This window comes from Balaenoptera physalus (assembly GCF_965194825.1).
Source record: "Balaenoptera physalus genome assembly, chromosome: 14".
Taxonomy (NCBI): domain Eukaryota; kingdom Metazoa; phylum Chordata; class Mammalia; order Artiodactyla; family Balaenopteridae; genus Balaenoptera; species Balaenoptera physalus.
In genome coordinates this window covers 31,380,822-31,399,519 of record NC_138893.1, presented here as the reverse complement: position 1 = coordinate 31,399,519, position 18,698 = coordinate 31,380,822, and the positions used below count along the sequence as shown (strand labels likewise).

At 57.2% G+C, this 18,698-nt stretch overlaps 2 protein-coding genes across 2 annotated transcripts; both read left to right on the top strand.

Annotated features, from left to right (window-relative positions):
* Positions 1-1,072: 1,072 nt before the first annotated feature.
* On the top strand, positions 1,073-4,828 carry HMX3 (H6 family homeobox 3; the record flags this gene model as incomplete). Its single annotated transcript, XM_082424710.1, has 2 exons — positions 1,073-1,466; positions 2,089-4,828. The coding sequence occupies 2 exons, from the start codon at positions 1,073-1,075 to the stop codon at positions 2,760-2,762; spliced, it is 1,068 nt and encodes a 355-aa protein (XP_082280836.1). The 3' UTR covers positions 2,763-4,828.
* A 2,344-nt stretch (positions 4,829-7,172) lies between these two features.
* On the top strand, positions 7,173-15,935 carry HMX2 (H6 family homeobox 2). Its single transcript, XM_082425025.1, has 3 exons — positions 7,173-7,244; positions 13,260-13,528; positions 14,470-15,935. The coding sequence occupies exons 2-3, from the start codon at positions 13,261-13,263 to the stop codon at positions 15,024-15,026; spliced, it is 825 nt and encodes a 274-aa protein (XP_082281151.1). The 5' UTR covers positions 7,173-7,244; position 13,260; the 3' UTR covers positions 15,027-15,935.
* The last annotated feature ends 2,763 nt before the right edge of the window (positions 15,936-18,698 follow it).

The window sequence follows — 18,698 nt, the reverse complement described above, 5'->3', positions numbered from 1 at the left end:
GGACTTACACCCCGATTCCCTTCCTATCGACTAGATGGTGGGTGGGGAACCCAAATCCCACTCTTCCTGGCCGCGCCTTTAGCAAGCTTTAGGGGAAATGCTGAGGTCGCTGGACCCCCAAAGGGTAGGAAAGTGCTGAGTTCACCGCGGGCCGGAGGCCGAGTCCTGCCTCCTGGGCCGGCGCTGCGTGGCTCTCCAGCTGAGTGGGGGCGGAGGGCCCCTGCCAAACCCCTGGGGGCGGGGAAGAGGCAGCTGCGAGCGCGGATAACCCCGAGGTGACCCGGGCGGGCCTGGACCGCCCCTTCCCCCTCCCGCAGGCCAGGCGGCTGGAAGCGGGTCCCCGAGCTGCAGGGGGGAGAGGGAGGCGCGGGCTCCAGGAGCCGCGGCTGTCAGTGCGCTCCGGCCGGGGGCGCCGCCGGCTCAGCGTCCCTAGTTCGCCTCCTGCGCTCGCCGGAGCGCTCCGAGTGCCTCTTTAGCAGGAGCCAATATCCTTTTGTGCTAATAGGCTTGTCCTCATTTGCTGCCTAATTGGACTATATAAAGCCAATAATAGGCGGGCTCTTATAGCCCGAAGCCAAAGCGCCAAAATCCGAGGGAAGGCGAGGAGGGGGCAGTGGCGGAGGCGGCTGCGGGACCCGGGCTCGGCTGCGCCTTCGCCTGCCTAATCCCATTTGCCATTGTACGCGCCCAATCGCCGTATACTCCCCGCATTTAACTTGGATGACATTTTGATTTCATCATTAGCATCCGGCGCCGGATTGACGCAGCCCCAAGCCGGGGACTGCTCTAGCCGCCTCCTCCCCGGGAGCTGCAGCCGCCGCCTAGCCGCCTCGCTCCCTCGGTGCCGCTACGGGGCCGCTCCCCGCCCCTCAGCACCCCTCCCCCATGCGAGCCAGCCCCGGCCGGGTCCTCACCCCGCCCTCCTGCCGTTGGATTTGCGCCCGGGGCGGCCCCCGACTTTGCGCCCCGTAGTTGAGTTCCGTTTATGGTCTGATTTCCGGCGCCCGTCTGCTCGCCCGGCCGCCTGCCTGTCCCGTTCCCTCCCTCCCGGGGACCCGGAGGAGAGGGGACAATGCCGGAGCCCGGGCCGGACGCCCCCGGCACCGCTAGCGCGCAGCCGCCGCCGCCCCCGCCTCCCGCGCCCAAGGAGTCCCCATTCTCCATCAAGAACCTGCTCAACGGAGACCACCACCGGCAGCCCCCTAAGCCGCAGCCGCCCCCACGGACGCTCTTCGCTCCGGCCTCGGCCGCCGCCGCCGCCGCCGCCGCCGCTGCCGCTGCGGCCAAGGGGGCCCTGGAGGGCGCCGCGGGCTTCGCGCTCTCGCAGGTGGGCGACCTGGCTTTCCCCCGCTTTGAGATCCCGGCGCAGAGGTTTGCCCTGCCCGCGCACTACCTGGAGCGCTCCCCGGCCTGGTGGTACCCCTACACCCTGACCCCCGCTGGCGGCCACCTCCCACGACCTGAAGGTACCGACCTCTCTTTGAACTTTCGTTGTCCTCCCTGCGCGCCTGTCCCAGCCCGGTCCGCGCTGCCTTGCACCGCAGCCCTGGGACCCCCGCACCCTCAAACGCGCCGTTTGGCCGGCTTCCTCCGTCCCCTGGCTTGCAACTCCTGCCCGCGCGCTCTGTTGCGCTGCTAGGAAATCCAATCCCACTTGGTGAGAAAACAAATGGAGTTGGAGTCCGGGGCGCGGCGCTTCCCGGGAAGGTGGCCTCGGGCATGAATGGGGAGGCTTTAGGTGGCTGGGACTGGGGACCTGGCCTGGATGGAGGGAGTGACCCCGGCGGGCCCAAGCTGGAGGCGAATCTCCGCGGGCCCCCGGCGAGGGAACTGAGGGAAAGAAAGGAACCGGCCGTGCTGCCCACTCCGGGTCTCCCTAGCCTCTCCTCGGGAGAAGGTTGGATGCCAGGATGTGGCGCCCCTCTTCTGGCCCAGCCGGGAAGGAGGAGGCCCGCGGGAATGGTGAGGCCTCGCGGCCTGGGGCCCAGAGGCCGGCGCGGCTTGAGCCTGCCGCTCCCAGGCGCCAGGCCTCGCTGAAGGCTGTGTCCGTGTGCGTGTGTGTGCGTCCGTCTGTCTGTCTCTCTCCAGCCTCGGAGAAGGCCCTGCTACGAGACTCCTCGCCCGCCTCGGGCACCGACCGCGACTCCCCGGAGCCGCTGCTTAAAGCCGACCCGGACCACAAGGAGCTGGACTCCAAGAGCCCGGACGAGATCATCCTGGAGGAGAGCGACTCGGAGGAAGGGAAGAAGGAGGGCGAGGCGGCGCCGGGCGCGGCCGGGGCGAGCGTGGGAGCGGCGGCGGCGACGCCGGGCGCCGAGGACTGGAAGAAGGGCGCAGAGAGCCCGGAGAAGAAGCCCGCGTGCCGCAAGAAGAAGACGCGCACGGTCTTCTCGCGCAGCCAGGTCTTCCAGCTCGAGTCCACCTTCGACATGAAGCGCTACCTGAGCAGCTCGGAGCGCGCCGGCCTGGCCGCGTCGCTGCACCTCACCGAGACGCAGGTCAAGATCTGGTTCCAGAACCGCCGCAACAAGTGGAAGCGGCAGCTGGCAGCCGAGCTGGAGGCGGCCAACCTGAGCCACGCCGCGGCGCAGCGCATCGTACGGGTGCCCATCCTCTATCACGAGAACTCGGCGGCCGAGGGCGCGGCGGCCGCGGCCGCGGGGGCCCCGGTGCCAGTCAGCCAGCCGCTGCTCACCTTCCCGCACCCCGTGTATTACTCTCACCCAGTGGTCTCGTCCGTGCCGCTGCTCCGGCCCGTCTGAGGCCCGAGAGGGGAGGAGGAGGGAGCGCCCGGCCCCCTTCCCAGACCCCAGAGGAGACTGGGCCGGGCCGGGGGCACAGAGACCTCCAGCGGCCTTCGGGAACCGGGGCTTCGGCGCGCGGCTCCGGCCTCCCCTCCCCTAATCGGTAGCGTTTTGTAAGTATTTGCAATGCATTTTCGTGCAATTCACCCCTAATGGATTTGAGGCGCTTCCCCTCTTACTTTTGGTTTTGGTTTATATTAAGAGAAAGCAGGAAAAAGACAAAATTCCCAGGTCAAATATTTCGGCTGAAAGCTTTTGCAAGATGTGCCGCCCTCCCCCACCCCCGCCCCCGCCCCCGCCCCCGTCCCCGTCCCCAGTTTGCATTGCGCTGTGGCTTTTTGGTTTTATTTTTATGGAAGGAAAGTAAGCGCAAATCCTGAACCCCTCTAATTGATTCATTTTCTATAGAACTATTTTCAGAAGTCGAGAGAGAGAGAGAGAGAGAGAGAGAAAGAGAGAGAGAAATTCACGTTGTAGTACTTTTATTTCTGGATTTCTGGGTGTGGTTCTTCCTCTCCACTCCCAATCAGATATTCCCCAGTTTTCAAAACCTGAGCAGCCTCTCATAAGAACCCCGACTCAGGCCACTTTTCTCTCCCCTGCAGAGGTCTGTCACAATTGACCTCTTCATCTGTCCTTTTTGGGACCGATGAATTCTCTAATTAAGTGTTTAAAGGGAAAAGACGAGGCAGCCCCAAATCAGACTTCTGATTATTGAAACAACTCCACATCTGGCCTGGTGTGGATGGTCTTATTTATTAGCAGCCTATATTTGGGGAATTTCATTTGTTGGTAAATTATTATTAATATTACCATTATTACTTTGTTCCCTATTTTGAGAGAATATTTCAATATTAAAAAAAAACCTTATCTTTTATCCTCTGCACCTACCGTTTTGTTCTGCAGTAACTGTTGTACTTTTGACCTGTGCAATATTGAACAAAATTTCCTGAGATCCTGCTTCTTCCTCCACGGAGAGAAGCAGACGTCTTCAATGTATAATCCCGGTCATTCGTTTGTGAGGAAGAAATTAAGAAGGGGAAAGGGGGGAAGGAAGGAAACAAGGATAGGTAGCAATGCTCAAAGGAGTAAGATAGGTATACTGGAGCGCTTTAAGTGAAGGACAATCAATTTAGGAGAATTTTAACTTATTTGATAAATGTACAGATTTCTTGTAAAGTTCACCCTCAACTCCTCAGGGCTCCTTGCTCTGCCACCCAATCTGTTTTCTTTCTGTCGGCTACACCTGTTGTTCTGCGATAGTTTGTCCCTCCCACCCATCTCCCTCACCTCTGCCCGGATTCAGTCGCTTTTTAAGAAAAAGAGGGAAAAAAAATCACAAAATATTGTTACACTTAACGTTGTCGTGAAATGGAATTAATTAAAAAGAAAAGAAAAGCGAGGCATTTCCTGTTGCCAGAGTGTGTAACTTTGGACGATTTTCCCCAGAGCAGGTGTCTGCGAACTCTCTTCTGCCTCGCTCTCTGGCTGCCTCTGCAATGGCCGAGTCCGACCTGGACGCACATCCCTATACTCCAGGAGGCGGCGGAGACAGAGGCGGCTTTGTTCGCGACCAGATCCGCTCTCTCCCCAGTACCGTACGCCTCTTGAAACGCCCTGTGAGCAAGGGAAGAATGCGGGGCGGAACGGGTGAGGACCCGGGCTTATCTAGTTCGCGGAATTGAGCGCAGCGACAGCCGCGAGCTCAGAGACCGCTGTTATTTCCGATCGCAGGGCAGCAGCCTCGCATTCCGTTCCCAGACCGCGGGGTCCTTTGGGAGCCGCGAGCTTTTGGGCAGAACATCCCTGAACACTCACTGGGCCTGAGCGGGGTCGGCTCCGGCTGCCTCCAGGGTGGGGGGAGGGAAGAAGGGAGTGAACTTGGAGTTTAGCTGCGGTCCGAGGCAGATCGCGATGTCCAGCTGGGAGAGGCCAGGCTGCGAGCGGGCGACCCCAGGGAGGCCAACCAGCCCTAGGGACGGCGGCTCCCAGCTCCCGGGACAGGGAGGCCTCCGCAAGCCTGGAGCAACTGTGGCTCCCGGGGTTGCTCGGGTGTGGGCGCGGTCCTGTGTGTCCAGTGCCGGGGAGCAGAGACCACCCGACTGCGGCGGCGACAACCGAGAAGACTTTGCCTCTTCCCGGCCAGATCCTTTTCTGTGCACCGCGCCCAAAGCCTCACGGGCGCAGGGTTTCTCTGGGCCCTGTACCCCGATCCCGGCAGCCGCCGGGAAGTGCAGCGCTAGCGGTTCCCAAGCTCCTGCCGGGCGCCCGGCCTCCGCGCACCGGGTGGGCGGCCTGCCGAGCGCAGCGCTCCCGGAGCTTCTCGCGAGCGCGGGCCCCGAGGGCGGAAGCAGGTGATTGGGCGCCCCTTGCCAACGCGGCGCGACTGCCTGCCCTAGGGCGTGGGGTCTGCACGGCCAGCTCCTGGCAGGGCGCGTTTGAAGCTGGGGAGCCGAGAAAGGGGAGACGGTGAAGTTCCCTGTGAGCACACCGCGGGCGCGTCCGCTGGGGAGCGCCTGCACGCGCTCCCATTCCCTCTCCCCGAGCTTTACAGTTGCAGTTGCTCAAACCCAATCCACACGATTGATTCTTCTGCGGCTGAAACGTCAAGTATCGTTTCCTATGGATGGGAAACTGCCTCCAAATAAACTGGCATGTGTAGTTATGGCAAAATTTAGCCTGGACCTCAGTGAAGATGGATCTCCCTTTATTTTCCTCTGGTTTGGGATAAAAACGAGGGCATGTGTCACAAATGAAAAATAAACAGAAATTCGGGGTCCAGATATGTTGTTCCTTGTGTTACCTGCAAACACAGTGATGCCTTTTACTGTTGGCAATACTAACTGCGGGACAGGCCAATAACAGCTCATTAAAAATAATGTTGCAATAGCAAACACGTTCTTAGATTTTACAGCCAGAACACGATGTTATCAAACGCCAAGAAAATACTTCTTTATTTGTGTTTGGATTCTAGAGAATGGTTCTTGACTGACCTGGTCTTTACAAAGTCGAGAAATAACTGGTTCTCCACACGCACAGTTTGTTCTTTGTCCTGCTCCTGCAGCCTCCCTTTCCCTCCCTTTGAGGACCCCGTTGCCCTAGGCCGGTGAGTCCCTCCCGGGAGCCAAGGTGAAGCCCTGGGGAAGGAATGTGGCTCGGCCGTCGCCTGGGACTGGCGGTGATATGAACCTAGAAGCCTGCCCAGGCGGGAAACGTCTGCTTCGCCCCCGTCGGCTGGGGGTCGTGGTATTTCTCACAATGCAAGAGACAGGGAGCACGGAAGCTGCTCCCCGAGCACGAAGCATCCTAGGCTCTACTGCAAGCCTTCGTGTCAGGAGAGGCCAAGACAGCACTTTGATGGAACTGTCACATCCCGAGAGCTAGCCTGGGGCCGTCTTCCCCCTACACAGAATGCTTCTCTAGGCGATGCCTCTGCAGGGATTGCCAGGAGCTTCTGGAACTGCTCAGCAGAAGGGGCTATGTGGCGGAGTGAGCGTACCTCCACTCAACTCCTCCAAGAAATCCCTAGGACACTGAGCCAACATCCCCAATTTTATCCTTTCATCTTCCCTCCCTTCAGATTGTGGAACCCAGCCTTCTCTCCTAGCCTAACTTCAGATCCTTCCCTATTGGCACCCCCAATTAATCAAGCCAGTGCAATGGCAGCGGCTTCCTGGCTTAATCCTCTCTGCATCATCCAGACACACATGCAAACAACATACAGGATACGCTCACCCTCAAGGATGATATGAAACACTCACTGCCCCCCCCCCACTTCTGTTAGACCTCCTAACAGACACCATATCCAGGGGCTCCCAGGGCCCAACCTGTATATGTGTTTAGCATCACATATACATTGTGGTCACATAGCAGCACAGACACAGCCAGGCACACTTTGTTCTGGGTGACCCTGGGCAGCTGGTTTTCTCGGATGGTCCCAGGCTAAGGCAAGCTGGGAAGAACCTTGCGGAAAGGATTGGGCAGGGAGCGAGGTGGTGCTCCTACTTCTGGGGCATAAAGCTTGAAATCCTCTGGGCAGAGATGCCTCATGTTCCCTCGTCACAAGCCACCTGGGACAAACTATGGGAGCCGCCATCATCCCACTTCAGACCCCCATATACCTATGGGCCAGGACCTCACTCGGAGCCGGGGTCCTCACAGGGCTGGGCTTTGCGGCTCTGAGTGCCCGGGAGCGTCTCCGGGCCCTGGGAGACCAGAGAGCCAGCTCTCGAGCTGTTTCTGTTGGCAACACAGATGTATTTCTTTTATTTGGTGGTAAATAGAGCGGGTGTGTGTACATCAAACAAGAGCAAGACAGATATAAACTGCCCCACCCCCGCCACTGGGCCCTCATTCTGAGCCAGGACGTCCCCTGGCACGCCAGAGCCCCAGAGTGCGCGCTGGAGGGTGGAGCGGGGAGAAGGAGGAGGAGGCACGAAGGTCGGTGGGATTCGCTTTCTCATCTGCAAGAGCACGCTGGGTCCGCTGCAGCCCGGGCGATGGGAGCTGGGGTCAGAGCAGTGGGGGCCTAGAGGGCTGCACAGCCTTCAACCTTCGGGAGCTTTGGCGAGGGCTGCCTGGGCCCGGGCCAAGCACTCCAGCTTCTACTCTGCGCGCGCGGGGCACCTGAACTTCCCTGGAAAGGCCCTGCGGGGACCGGAGACGTTGCAGAGCACCGCCCTGCCCGCCTCCAAGGCTCCATTTTGCCCCACCCCTCGCGCTTGTCCACGCCCCGAGTCCTGTGACCCATCCAGGAGGCTTCTTCCCCTCAGCGATCCAAACTTAGAACGCAAAGCGGCTAGGAAAAGACCACTCTACTGGGTCACCGCGACGGGGTCAGGGTGCAAAAACCATGAGCCCCATAGAAATCCTCACTCGGGGTCCAGAGCACAGCCGGGGAAGCCCCTGGGACGTCGCCCGCCCAGGCACTTACACCGGGCCAGGCAGAGGCGCTCCTCCACTCCTCCTCGCGGCTTCCCGCCCACTCTCTGCCCACCCCCTCCCGCCCAGCCTGCAGGCAGTCTCTGCCTTCTGGGTGCGAGCGATCCGCGCGTCTGGGCGTAAGCATATCGCGGTGTGCACGCCTTTGTGTGCACATGCGCCCGTCTGGGTGTGCAGGGCGAATGTTGACCCTTTGGCTTCACAAATCGTCGGGGAGGGGTGCTGTGGGTGGATGGCGGAAGAGAGAAAAGGGCTGTAAAGATAAGTGGGCCTGCTATACTTTGGAGCCCTGCCTAGTGACTCGGACCCGGATCTTGAGTTGAGATTTCGGACGCGCCAGTTCCCGAGCTTGCTTCTCCTGCGGAAGTACCCTGGAGGCTTATCGGGTGGGGAGCCACAGCTTCTGGGGAATCCGGTCTCAGACAGCAGCGCAGCTGGGGGCCAGTTATCCGCCAGGGCTTTCTCCCCACCATTCTGCCTCCAGGATCCCGTAGCACTTCAACCGTGTGTCCGGGCAATTCCCGAGACAAGAGACAAGAGATCGCTGGAAGCAGCGTGCATCCTCGGACAGTTCCCAGGAGATGTGCCCTTGTACTCGCCCAGGTCCCTTCCTTGGCTGCTGCTCCAGGCGATGCGTCTTCGCGGCGAAACTGCCCCAAATCTCTGTCGCCCGGTTTCCAAAAGGATCCCTTCTGGTTGCAGTGGACGGAGAGGAAAAAGAGTTGGGGGAGAGGTGTAGAGCGAGCGAGCGAGAGCGACTCGCAACAGCGAGTTGCGCCCATCATTTAGTCAGGAGCGACGAGGTGGAGTCACCTGGTGTGCCTCACCGGAGGGCTAAAGGCTTAAAGAAATAGAAAGAATCCCCTTCTCTCGTGAGCTCCTTCGCCGCCCTCGCCCCCCTTGGTGATGGAGTGCACGCATCAGATTTTCATCAAAGTTCTATTAAGTGAAACATAGGTTGCAGGGCACCCTTTGATTGAAACAGTTTAAATTTTAATTGTGTTTTTAATTTGACATATAGTTGCAGAAAGGAATGACACTGCGTCGCCAAGGGGCGGTCGATTTTCTTAATTTCTCCCAGAGGAATTGATGAGTCTATCAGGCCACTAGATTGGAAACCCATTAAAGCTCTCTGGTTAGGCTGTTAATTGGAACTTGATGGATGTGGGGAGGGGGGTGTTGGGACTCGGCTATGCTGATCCAATCTTCACGACTTTCTGTTTTCCAATAAATTACACAATTCATTTTCCAGCCGCAGATTACATAAATTGTACACCTCTGGGGCTCTCTTTTTCAAATAGGGAGCCCTTTTCCCCAAAAGCCTATTGCGAGATGTCATTTGCACCAAAGAACGAACAGCAGAGGCCCTTGAATGAAAATCGAAACATAATCAACGTTTATACTTAGAAAATTTATTGAGATCATTTTCTCTGGTATTTCCTTATTTTAAAGTTTGGACGTGCCATATATCATAATCCACTCGCGTAAAGGGGGGGTCAGACTGTGTTTAATATTTATCGAAGCTTGATTCCAAGATCAAACTTGTTTATGACTTCATCTGTCATTTCAGAGGGAGCCTTCTTCTACTATTACCCGGCTCAGCCAGCCTATTTCCCAACTGCCGCAGAGAAGAGAGGATCAATTTTTATTAGGCTCCTCGGCAAGTTTGCTCTGGGCCGCTTTAATATTGAGCAGTGGCATAATCTCGGGACCTAAACTTTAAGCGTCCTTTCAGTCTCGGCAAGTTTATCATTCCTTGGAACCCGTTTATGCCTAATTCCTAGGAAGGGTGGGGGGCATCCCGAAGATGATGAGGGGCCTTCCTCCTGGGTAGGGGCTGTTAATCTGACTGGAGTAGGGCGGGGCGCAGCTAGCCGGAGGCTTGGAGGGTGGGGCGGGAGGTGAGACTGAGTTGAAGAATTGCCACACTTGAGGGCAGAGAGATGGAGTGTCTGTGGGTGGCGGTTCCTGAAGCTTCAGGTTCCTGGGAGTGTGTTTGGCAGCTGCGTTGAGCCCAGGAGAGGGCGTGTGGGCCTCTGCACTCGCCGTGAAGTCTTGGGGACCGCCCCCCCAAATGCCCTAAAGGGATGGCAGGAAGATCGTGTCTTGGCCCTCTGGCCCCTGCCGTGGGACTGCTGTCTGCCCGAGGTGGGGGAGTCCCTGCAGGTGCCCAGTTGAAGAGACTGGAGGAGAGGGGAGTCTCCACCACAGCCTCCCTGCCTCCGTCCTGCGCCACCAGCACCACTTCCCCGGCTCAGTTCAGAGTGTGTCAGTGTGAGGCACACACTAGTCGGGGCTCAGTGAAAGTTTGCTGACTGTGTGTGACTGCGAAAGCGTTTATGCAAGCGCGTGCGTGAGGCTTCAGGCGTTCGCGTCTGAAGGTGCACAGAGTGTCAGGGTGGAGGAGGAGGGCGCACAGCACTTGGTTGTAGCGCGACGCTGTGTAGACGAGATCGTCAGAGGGAGAGGGAGTAGCGAGCAGGCGGAGAACGAGGCCAGATGGTTCCTTTTGACTTCCCTCCCAAACTAGCCCGCGGAGGCGGGTGGTGGCCTTTGTGGGGTAGCGAGGCCGCATGGTTTCTTATAGTCCTCAAGCCAGGCTGCACAGGTCAGCTCCCCAGTCCCTCGCCGTTCCCCGGTCTGAGAGCTGCTTCTCCGAGGCCCACCCCGGAGGCCCAGCTGCTGCCTCACTTGGTCACTGCTCTGGCCGAGGCCAACCCTGTGGGCCCTTGACTCCACCCAAACATATGCCCCCGCGGTCCCGAGATGGCGGGGGTCCTCACAGTCTACCCCGCAGCCACTCCCAAGCTCAAGGCCAATGCATGCCCCGCCCCTCGCCCCTTCCAAAGAGTCAGGTATTGGCAGTGGAACAACCTCGGGCTTCAATCTTGCTTACTCTGCTTGGGCTGTTTTTTTTTTTTTTTTTCCTGAGCCTCAGTTTCTCTGCCTGTACATTGGGGGCGGGGGGCTACAGATCTGCACCACAGGTTTGCTGTGAGGATTAAAGTGAAGAATGGTAGGATGCTCTCAGAATATTCCAGGTTGCCGGCACCAAGTATTTGCTAGCTCAGAAGTGTTCAACCAATGCCCTCCCTCTACCCCAAATCCTCTTTCGTCCCCAGTGGAGGGCAGGCTCAGCTCCTCCGGTCCGCCAATTTCCCGCCGGGTGGCTTAAGCCCGGGCCGGGAGACAGCACCCACTCAGGGTGCTTGCGGGAGGCGGAGAGGTCGCAGGCGGGTGAGAGTCGGGTGTTTGTTTTCAGGATGCGCCCTTCTATCCCCCAACCGTGCGGGAGCGCGCGGGATGGGCTGTGACGTGGCCCGGGAGCCTGCGCCGCGGCCCCGCAGAGGGGGACGCACAAATTGTATTTCAGCACCGGGTCCTTCCGGGTTAATGAGCTGACACCATGATTAAAGCTGACCATTTGTAATGTGTCTCGACCCCGCCGCCGAGCCCTGAAGAGGTTAATGCGGTGACGGAGGCCGGCACCTGCCCCTCGCGGGCCTCCCGGGCCGTGGCGCACAGCCTCTGCCCCCCCACCCCCGCCCCCTTCCCTGCCTCTGCCCCGGTTGCGCCGCCGACTCCTAATCAATTAGCCCATTAACGAGCCCTTGGAGGAGTTAAGTAGGGAGAGGTTCTGCCACGGGTAAGGCTGCAGTCGGTAACTCACCGCGGCTAATGATATTATAAGCGCTTTGCTCAATAACCCGGGCGCGGCGCGGGCGAGGAGGGAACTGCACCGTCATGGTGCAGCGTCTGGACATTTGCAGGGACTGATTCCAGAGTCTCCTCTCACCCTTGGCTGTATTTGGGGGGCACCCTAGGGTCAGGGCTCCCGGGATCATTTGGTCGAGCGGTCTCGAGGCTTCAGACCCAGAGGGTGGGGTTGTCTGAGCGCCTCGGAGCCTTGCTTCCGCCTTTGGTTCCTCGACGCTTGTACAGACAGCTGTGCCCCCGAAACATTTTGCCTGCGCCGGACTGGTTCCACATCCGGTACCAGCTGATCTGGGAATTAAAAGAACAAGAGTCAGGGCTTTGAGGGGGCCGTGAGGATGAGGTAGGGAAATATGGTTAATTGAGCGCCCACCGCAAGCTGTGCTCAGAGTTAGGCGCTTTGACCTCATACAGCTTCTGCGAGGTAATCTTGCTTCTCCCCCCAATTTTAGGAATGAGGAAACCGAGGCTCAGAAAGTTTACGTATCCTGTCCAAGGTCACCCAGCCATTATGAATACACTTTGTCTAATTCTAAAGCCACGTCGCTCTCCTCACCTCCTTCTCTCCTTTCCTGGAGCGAAGCGCTTCTCTTTTTGCAGCAATTCCCTCACCTCCAATATTTGCCTAAAAGTGAGAGTCACTTATGGAACAGGAGGCCGAGCTCTGGGCTGTTTACAAAGATTTACAGAGGACCTACTATGAGCTCCTAGTGATTCTAGGCTTTCCGGTGCTTTTTCATTCCTACCTAAGGCCATCCTCGAAACAGGTCAAGGGGAGATATTAACGAGAAGTTCATATCACCTATGAGGGCAGTGAGGCTCCGACTGGGACTTCACTTGTCCAAGTTCAGGCAGCATGGAAATGAGGGTGCTGGGACTTGAACCCGGATCTCTTGAAACAAGATCTAGGGCTTCCCTCCCCCACCCCCAACGATCTTGCAGCCCCGTTGGGCCTGTGACAGGGGTGGGGTCTGTAGGCGGGGAAGGGCACAAGTTGTCTGCTCCCAGGCCTCCCCGTTAAGCTCCCGGAAAGAGCATCAGTTCCTATGCGCACGCTCCTAAATCCCACGTTCCCCCCCCCCCCCCCCGCCTCCCGCGCCGGGCGCAGCGGTCTGCGGGGTGCCAGCCCTGCTTGCCTGCCCAGGCGAGAAGGAGTGAGTTTGGGGAGGGTCGTGGAACAGCCTGTGAGCCCCTCTGAGGGTGCGAGGACCCGTCGCCTATGGGAGGCGTCGGGTCACTCCAGCTGAGCCCCGAACTGCCCCTACCTCTCGAGAGGGTAGGGGTCCGAGCGATCAGTGTCGCCACACAGGGTAGGAACTTGGGCTGGAATCTATGTTGCTTTCGGTCCAGGCTGGTTGGACACAGCAGATGCCCGCCCGGCTCTTTGCGCGCTCCGGGGAGCACAGGCGCTGCGTGCGGGGCCTGGGCTTTTTTGAAATTTTCCGGGGCCGCTCGGCGGCGCTGCGATTGGCCGCGTCTGAGTAACCTCTATGCAAATGAGGCCGCGCCACCTCTGCGCCGCCGGGGACCCGGCGAGCTGGCGGGCAAGGAAGGGGCATTCGCGCCGGGGCTGGGCGGCCGCACCTAAAGCCGGGCGGGCACGGACTCCAGCGCAGCCGTCCGGTGCCCGCGTGTCCCCCGCGCGGAGGGGACGCCTCGCCAGCTTCGCCGCCCCCTCCCCCTGACTCCCCTCCCCCCTCCCCCCCCCCTCCGCCTGCCTGCTTGCCTGCCTGCACCACCTTCCACCCAGATCATCTCTAAAGGGAGTTCTTGGTTTCCTCCGATTTCTTATGAACCCAGGATGGGAAGCAAGGAAGATGCGGGCAAGGGGTGTCCGGCGGCCGGCGGCGTCTCCAGCTTCACCATTCAGTCCATCCTGGGCGGGGGCCCCTCGGAGGCGCCACGGGAGCCCGCCGGCTGGCCGACCAGGAAGCGCAGCCTGTCCGTGTCCTCGGAGGAGGAGGAGCCGGACGACGGCTGGAAGGCACCCGCCTGCTTCTGCCCAGACCCGCACGGCCCCAAGGAGCCCGGCCCCAAGCACCACCCCCCCATCCCCTTTCCTTGCCTGGGTAAGGATCGCACGCCCCCGGGTCAGCAGCGAGCAAGCTCTAGGGGAGGGAAGCTGTGCGGGGGCTCTCGCGTCGGCCCCCCCTCCCCTGGCCAGAGCCGCGGCCGCGCGGGGTCCAGCGCCGAGGGGAGGAGACGCGCGCTCGGTGCTGACTCCTCCGCCCGGCGGGCGCTCGGGAAGAAACCGGGAACACAGATGTCGCGCGGCGCGGTTTTGGGGAAGGTTGGGCTGGAGGGAGAGTGTACCATAGTGGGTTGGGCACAGGACCTGCCGCACGCATGGCTGTGCCCTCAATATCCCCTTTGCACATCGTATACTTTCTGCACACGAGGTCTGGAAGTCGGATCTGAGCGGTCGGTCCGTCTCTACCGCAATCTCTTTCAGCGTCTTTTTCTTCTCTCTCTCTTCCGCTCTCTCGACCTCTGCCTCTCTCTCTCTCTCTCCTTCTCCTCGGAATGATTAGCACTCAAAGATGATTGACAATGGTGCCTTTCGTAGATGGTTCCTCTTTACAACATCTGACCAAGGGGAGCCCCGCGTTAGTCCTTAGCGTGATTTCAGAACAAACGGCCTGTGAAATAATGCCACACTATAAAGCTCAGGGAACTCTTCCAGTTCAGTTATTACAAGGCAAAATCATCTTTTAAAATGATGCTAATGTCCCCCCTCCAGATCTCCTCCCCCTGTTGCCACACGTCCTTTCACGAAGCTGGGAGCACAGAGACCCCAGACTCGAAGTAGCTGGATCCCTGTCCTGTTGCTTTTCAAAAGCCGGGTGCCGGGCTTTGGGTTTCAGCGAGAGGGAGAGAAGAGGATGGGGGTGGGACCAAGGAAGATGGGACCAAGGCTGCAGGCGCCTGCCAACCCCCTGGTTCCGGCGAGAGCTGGGGGTCTTTGAGGCTTCCCAACTCCATGGCCTTCCTCTTTGTTCTCACTCCCCAGGCACCCCCAAGGGCAGCGGAGGCGCGGGGCCGGCGAGCTCGGAGCGCACGCCTTTCCTTTCTTCTTCGCACCCAGACTTTAAGGAAGAGAAAGAGAGGCTCTTGCCCGCGGGCTCGCCGTCGCCGGGGCCCGAGCGGCCGCGGGACGGCGGCGGCGCCGAGAGGCAGGCGGGCGCGGCCAAGAAGAAGACGCGCACGGTCTTCTCGCGCAGCCAGGTGTACCAGCTCGAGTCCACCTTCGACATGAAGCGCTACCTGAGCAGCTCGGAGCGCGCCTGCCTTGCCTCCAGCCTGCAGCTCACCGAGACCCAGGTCAAGACTTGGTTTCAGAACCGCCGCAACAAGTGGAAGCGGCAGCTCTCCGCGGAGCTAGAGGCGGCCAACATGGCGCACGCGTCGGCGCAGACTCTGGTGGGAATGCCGCTGGTGTTCCGGGACAGCTCGCTGCTGCGCGTGCCGGTGCCGCGCTCGCTCGCCTTCCCCGCGCCGCTCTACTACCCGGGCAGCAACCTCTCGGCCTTACCGCTCTACAACCTCTACAGCAAGCTCGACTACTGAGCGGCCCGCCGGCCGCGCGCCGCCCGCCCGCTCCCCGCCAGCCTGGCGCGGGCTGCCCCCGCTCCGGAGCAGGGCGGCGCGTTTCCAGAAATATTACGAGATACACCATGTGTATTCGTTACCTCTTATTTATGGCCTCTGCCCTACTTTTTGTTTTGATTGTTTCTGGTATTTATCGGCATTCCTCCAGCCAGATCATCTGCTTTCTACCCCAAACAAACCAATACGTTTTGAAAACCATGTTCGAGGGGATGTTCTACGGTGGTGGTGGGAAAGGGAGTTTCGGCCAGATCGACATTGATCGGTAGGAAAAAAAATCAGAAAAACACCAGACCAGGTACATTCTTCTCCCCATATATACACCTGTATATATGCACACGCACACACGGCTGGCCGAGCCAGCCCTTGGGGGCTTTGAACAATGATCTCGACTCCTCTTTTCGTTTCCCTTGTCCCGAGGATGGGTAGGGGCGAAAGGGGGGGGGGAGATTTCAGATCTGTAAATATTTTTAAAAAGAAAAAAATAAAACATTTTAAGCATCGTTGCTAACTTTGGTGGAATTGATTGTCCGGTGTGCTAAGGCGCAGGTTTTCTCGCTTTTCCGTGGAAGAGCTTGCAGGCGGGCGTCAGAAGAGGTCGGGCTCGCCCCACGTGGAAGGTGGGGCGGGGGGTCAGAGGTTAAAGGTTGGGACCTTGGCCCCGCCGAGACGGCACGTGGGCTGGAGGCGCACCCCTTTCCACTAGCTGGTGCCCGTAGTCTCCGCGTGGCGGAGGCTCACCTCGGCGGGAATCCAGCTCCGGAGCCCGCGCGGAGAGGTACAGATGGGGGGCGGCAGGCTTCACTGCCGAAGCGGTTGCCTCCTGGAACGAGCTTCTTTCCAGCCCTGGGAGCGCCTCTGTGTTGGCGGCAGCAGGGCGTCGTGCGACGTGGTCCAACCTGTGACAGGAGCCTCCTCTCCGAGGGCACAGGGCAGGTGGGGCGGCGCTGCCTGGATCAGGTATAGAGCCCGGTTTGCTCGTCCCCCAGCCTGGCGCGACAGGCTTCCAGCCGCTCACGGTTCCCGAGCCGCGCGGTGCGGGAACAGGGCGCGGAAAGGCAGCACTTCGGCTGAGGAGGGATGAGGCCCGAGACTAGGCAAAGAAAGCGCGGGAGGCAAAGGCTCCTCCCCACACTGTTTTGTTGTTGTTGTTTATAGTTTGCATTGTGCGTGGCTAAGGGGCCGGGTCGCGGGCAAGCACGTGGCAGCGGGCACTGAATGGAACCCTGGCGCGCGGTTTGCGCGCCCACGGACCTCGGCGCCCCAGCACCTGCTGCCTCACCTTGGCTGGGCGGGCGCGGCACCGAGAGGACAGACGCGCGCGAGTGTCATGCAAATCGCAGCCTCGCAGTGTTAGATCGCAGCCACCTGTTCCTTGTAAAACGTCAGAAAAAAAAAAAAATTGCCTGAGCTTTGAGGATGCTGATGGTTCGGTGTCACGTGGGGCGAGCTCCCGGGTCCTCCTGCCTCCAGCCCCGGGCTACTCCTTAGCCGCTGCAAAGGTGCCGGGAGTCGGCAGCGCGGAGCCCGGATCCCATCCTCTAGTAGGGGAATATTTGCGTGACAGACCTGTCTCTCTGAGCCGAGAGGCATCGAAATTATCTGCATTTTATGAAAGTATGTAGGATATCTGTTACCCGTCTATGTGACCCGCAGTGTCATGTCTGAAATGCTTGGTGTCTTGTCCATTTGTGAGGTCATATTTTTTTATGTTATATTTCATAAAATTCAAGAACACATGTGCCAATGCTGTTAGGTCAACTGCATTTATTTCATTTCAGCTGAGTTCAGTTCAATAAATATTTACTGAGCCCTAGTACTTGCTGAAAACTATGCTAGATGTTGGCTAGTCAGAGAGAAAACAGAACTGACACTGGATCTGTTTTTTTCTGATTTATTTGGTACACATATTTCAATGAAGTTTTCTCTTTCCAGATAACCTGCTTTAAATTTTTCTTTCCTCTCAAGTTGCTATTTGAATATTCCATGCAGAAATATCCAAACTGCCTTCAAGGAACTACTTGTATAGGAATATTTCACCCATATCATTTTTGTCTGCACTTCAATAGATTACGTTTTTTAAGAAGAGATGATGGTTTTAACAGTATTGGGTCACTATATCCTTCTTGGGCTTACTTCTTTCATAGGAAGTTGTTTCCTGTAGGCAGTTAATGGCAGAGTGGTTTTTGCCCTTAAGATTTTAGGGATGATCCTTTTCCAGTTTGTCATATAGCGGGTACTTCACTTTTTTTACTAATCCAGAAATTAGTAGTCAAAGGTGATCCAACAGTGTGATTAGTTTCTAGGAATTCCTCTTTCTTATAGGTAACTAAGTATACACACACACACACACACACGCACACACACACACACACACACACACGGCTTTGCATTTGGATTTGAAATGTTCAAGACTCCATTGTGGCCAGATTTCCTATCTCAAGACTATCAATTCATTTGAATAAGCAGCAAAATCATCAGCCTCCTTTCAGGCTCTAAACTGGATTTAAAAGATTGACGTTTCTTAAAACTCAAATCGAGTCCGGCTGCAACTGCCTGCCCAGAGGGACCTGAATCATACACACACTGGATAATGAAATACGCTTAGATTTTATTAGTGGATAATTCATGCTCAGAATCTCGAAACACTAGTAGAATTAAATAAACAACTGGGAGAGGGAACCAAATAAAATTATTTGGAGATAAAATTATTTAGCCAAAATTAGAATGGAGGCAAGGCACTGCACTTTAAAATTCTTAACCTAGCCATTAAGTTGTTGAAAGAGGAGAGAGAACCAAGTATGAGGACTGGTGAGGAGACAGGGCAAGAATCTGTCCTTTTGACAGGAATATCATCAATACACCGGGCAGAAGGGTGGTTGTTGTGTGTTTACTGTGTCACCATTCATAAAAAAGTGCACCTGAGTCAGCATATATGAATGCACAAGGACCAACAACACTTTTTCTCTATCAAGGTACCTTAGAAATTAAACACTTTAACCTCAGCAGTTTCCTCCCACTTCATACAAGATCATTTAATAACATAAGATTTTTTTTTTTTTTACAAAAGCCTGTGAAAAAGAGGTTATAGCATGGATTAAATTGAAAATTTTCAGTGCACTTTTGATATTCAAGAGTAACTGAGTCACAGCATTCTAGTTATAAATTAAGTATTGCTTTTCTTTCATGGAGACCAAATTATTTCTCATTACAGGAGCAATGTTCTTGATTCTCCTATTTCTGGAGGATTCTAGAAACAGAAAATCCAGCAAACTGAGCCTGCAAGTCTGGTAAGTTCTTGGGGTGGGAGAAGCTTGTAGCTGTTTAGGGCCCTACTTGAACATATGTCTCAAAGAGGCTTTTGAGCTTTAACACACTGCAGAGTAATCATTTGTTTCTCAGTCTGTCCAACCTTCTGGACAAAGAGTTCCTCAAGAGCAAGAATTGGTCTGATTAATGCATCTTCCTGGTTTTCTCACCAGGCCTGGGTGTGCTGGGTGCTCAATAAATGTTTGCAGGAAAATGGAATGAAGAGATAAAGCAGAGTATAAATAAGGATGAGTATCTCTAAGGTCAGTAGATCTTCGACAGTGGGAAATGTGAGAGCCCGGTTCATAGGTGGAAAGTCCAGGA

Excerpts from the sequence above, each read along its gene's own strand:
- HMX2 (XM_082425025.1), top strand. The coding sequence starts at position 13,261 with ATGGGAAGCAAGGAAGATGCGGGCAAGGGGTGTCCGGCGGCCGGCGGC. Across the intron at positions 13,529-14,469 it reads CATCCCCTTTCCTTGCCTGG|GCACCCCCAAGGGCAGCGGA; the intron begins GTAAGGATCGCA and ends CTCACTCCCCAG.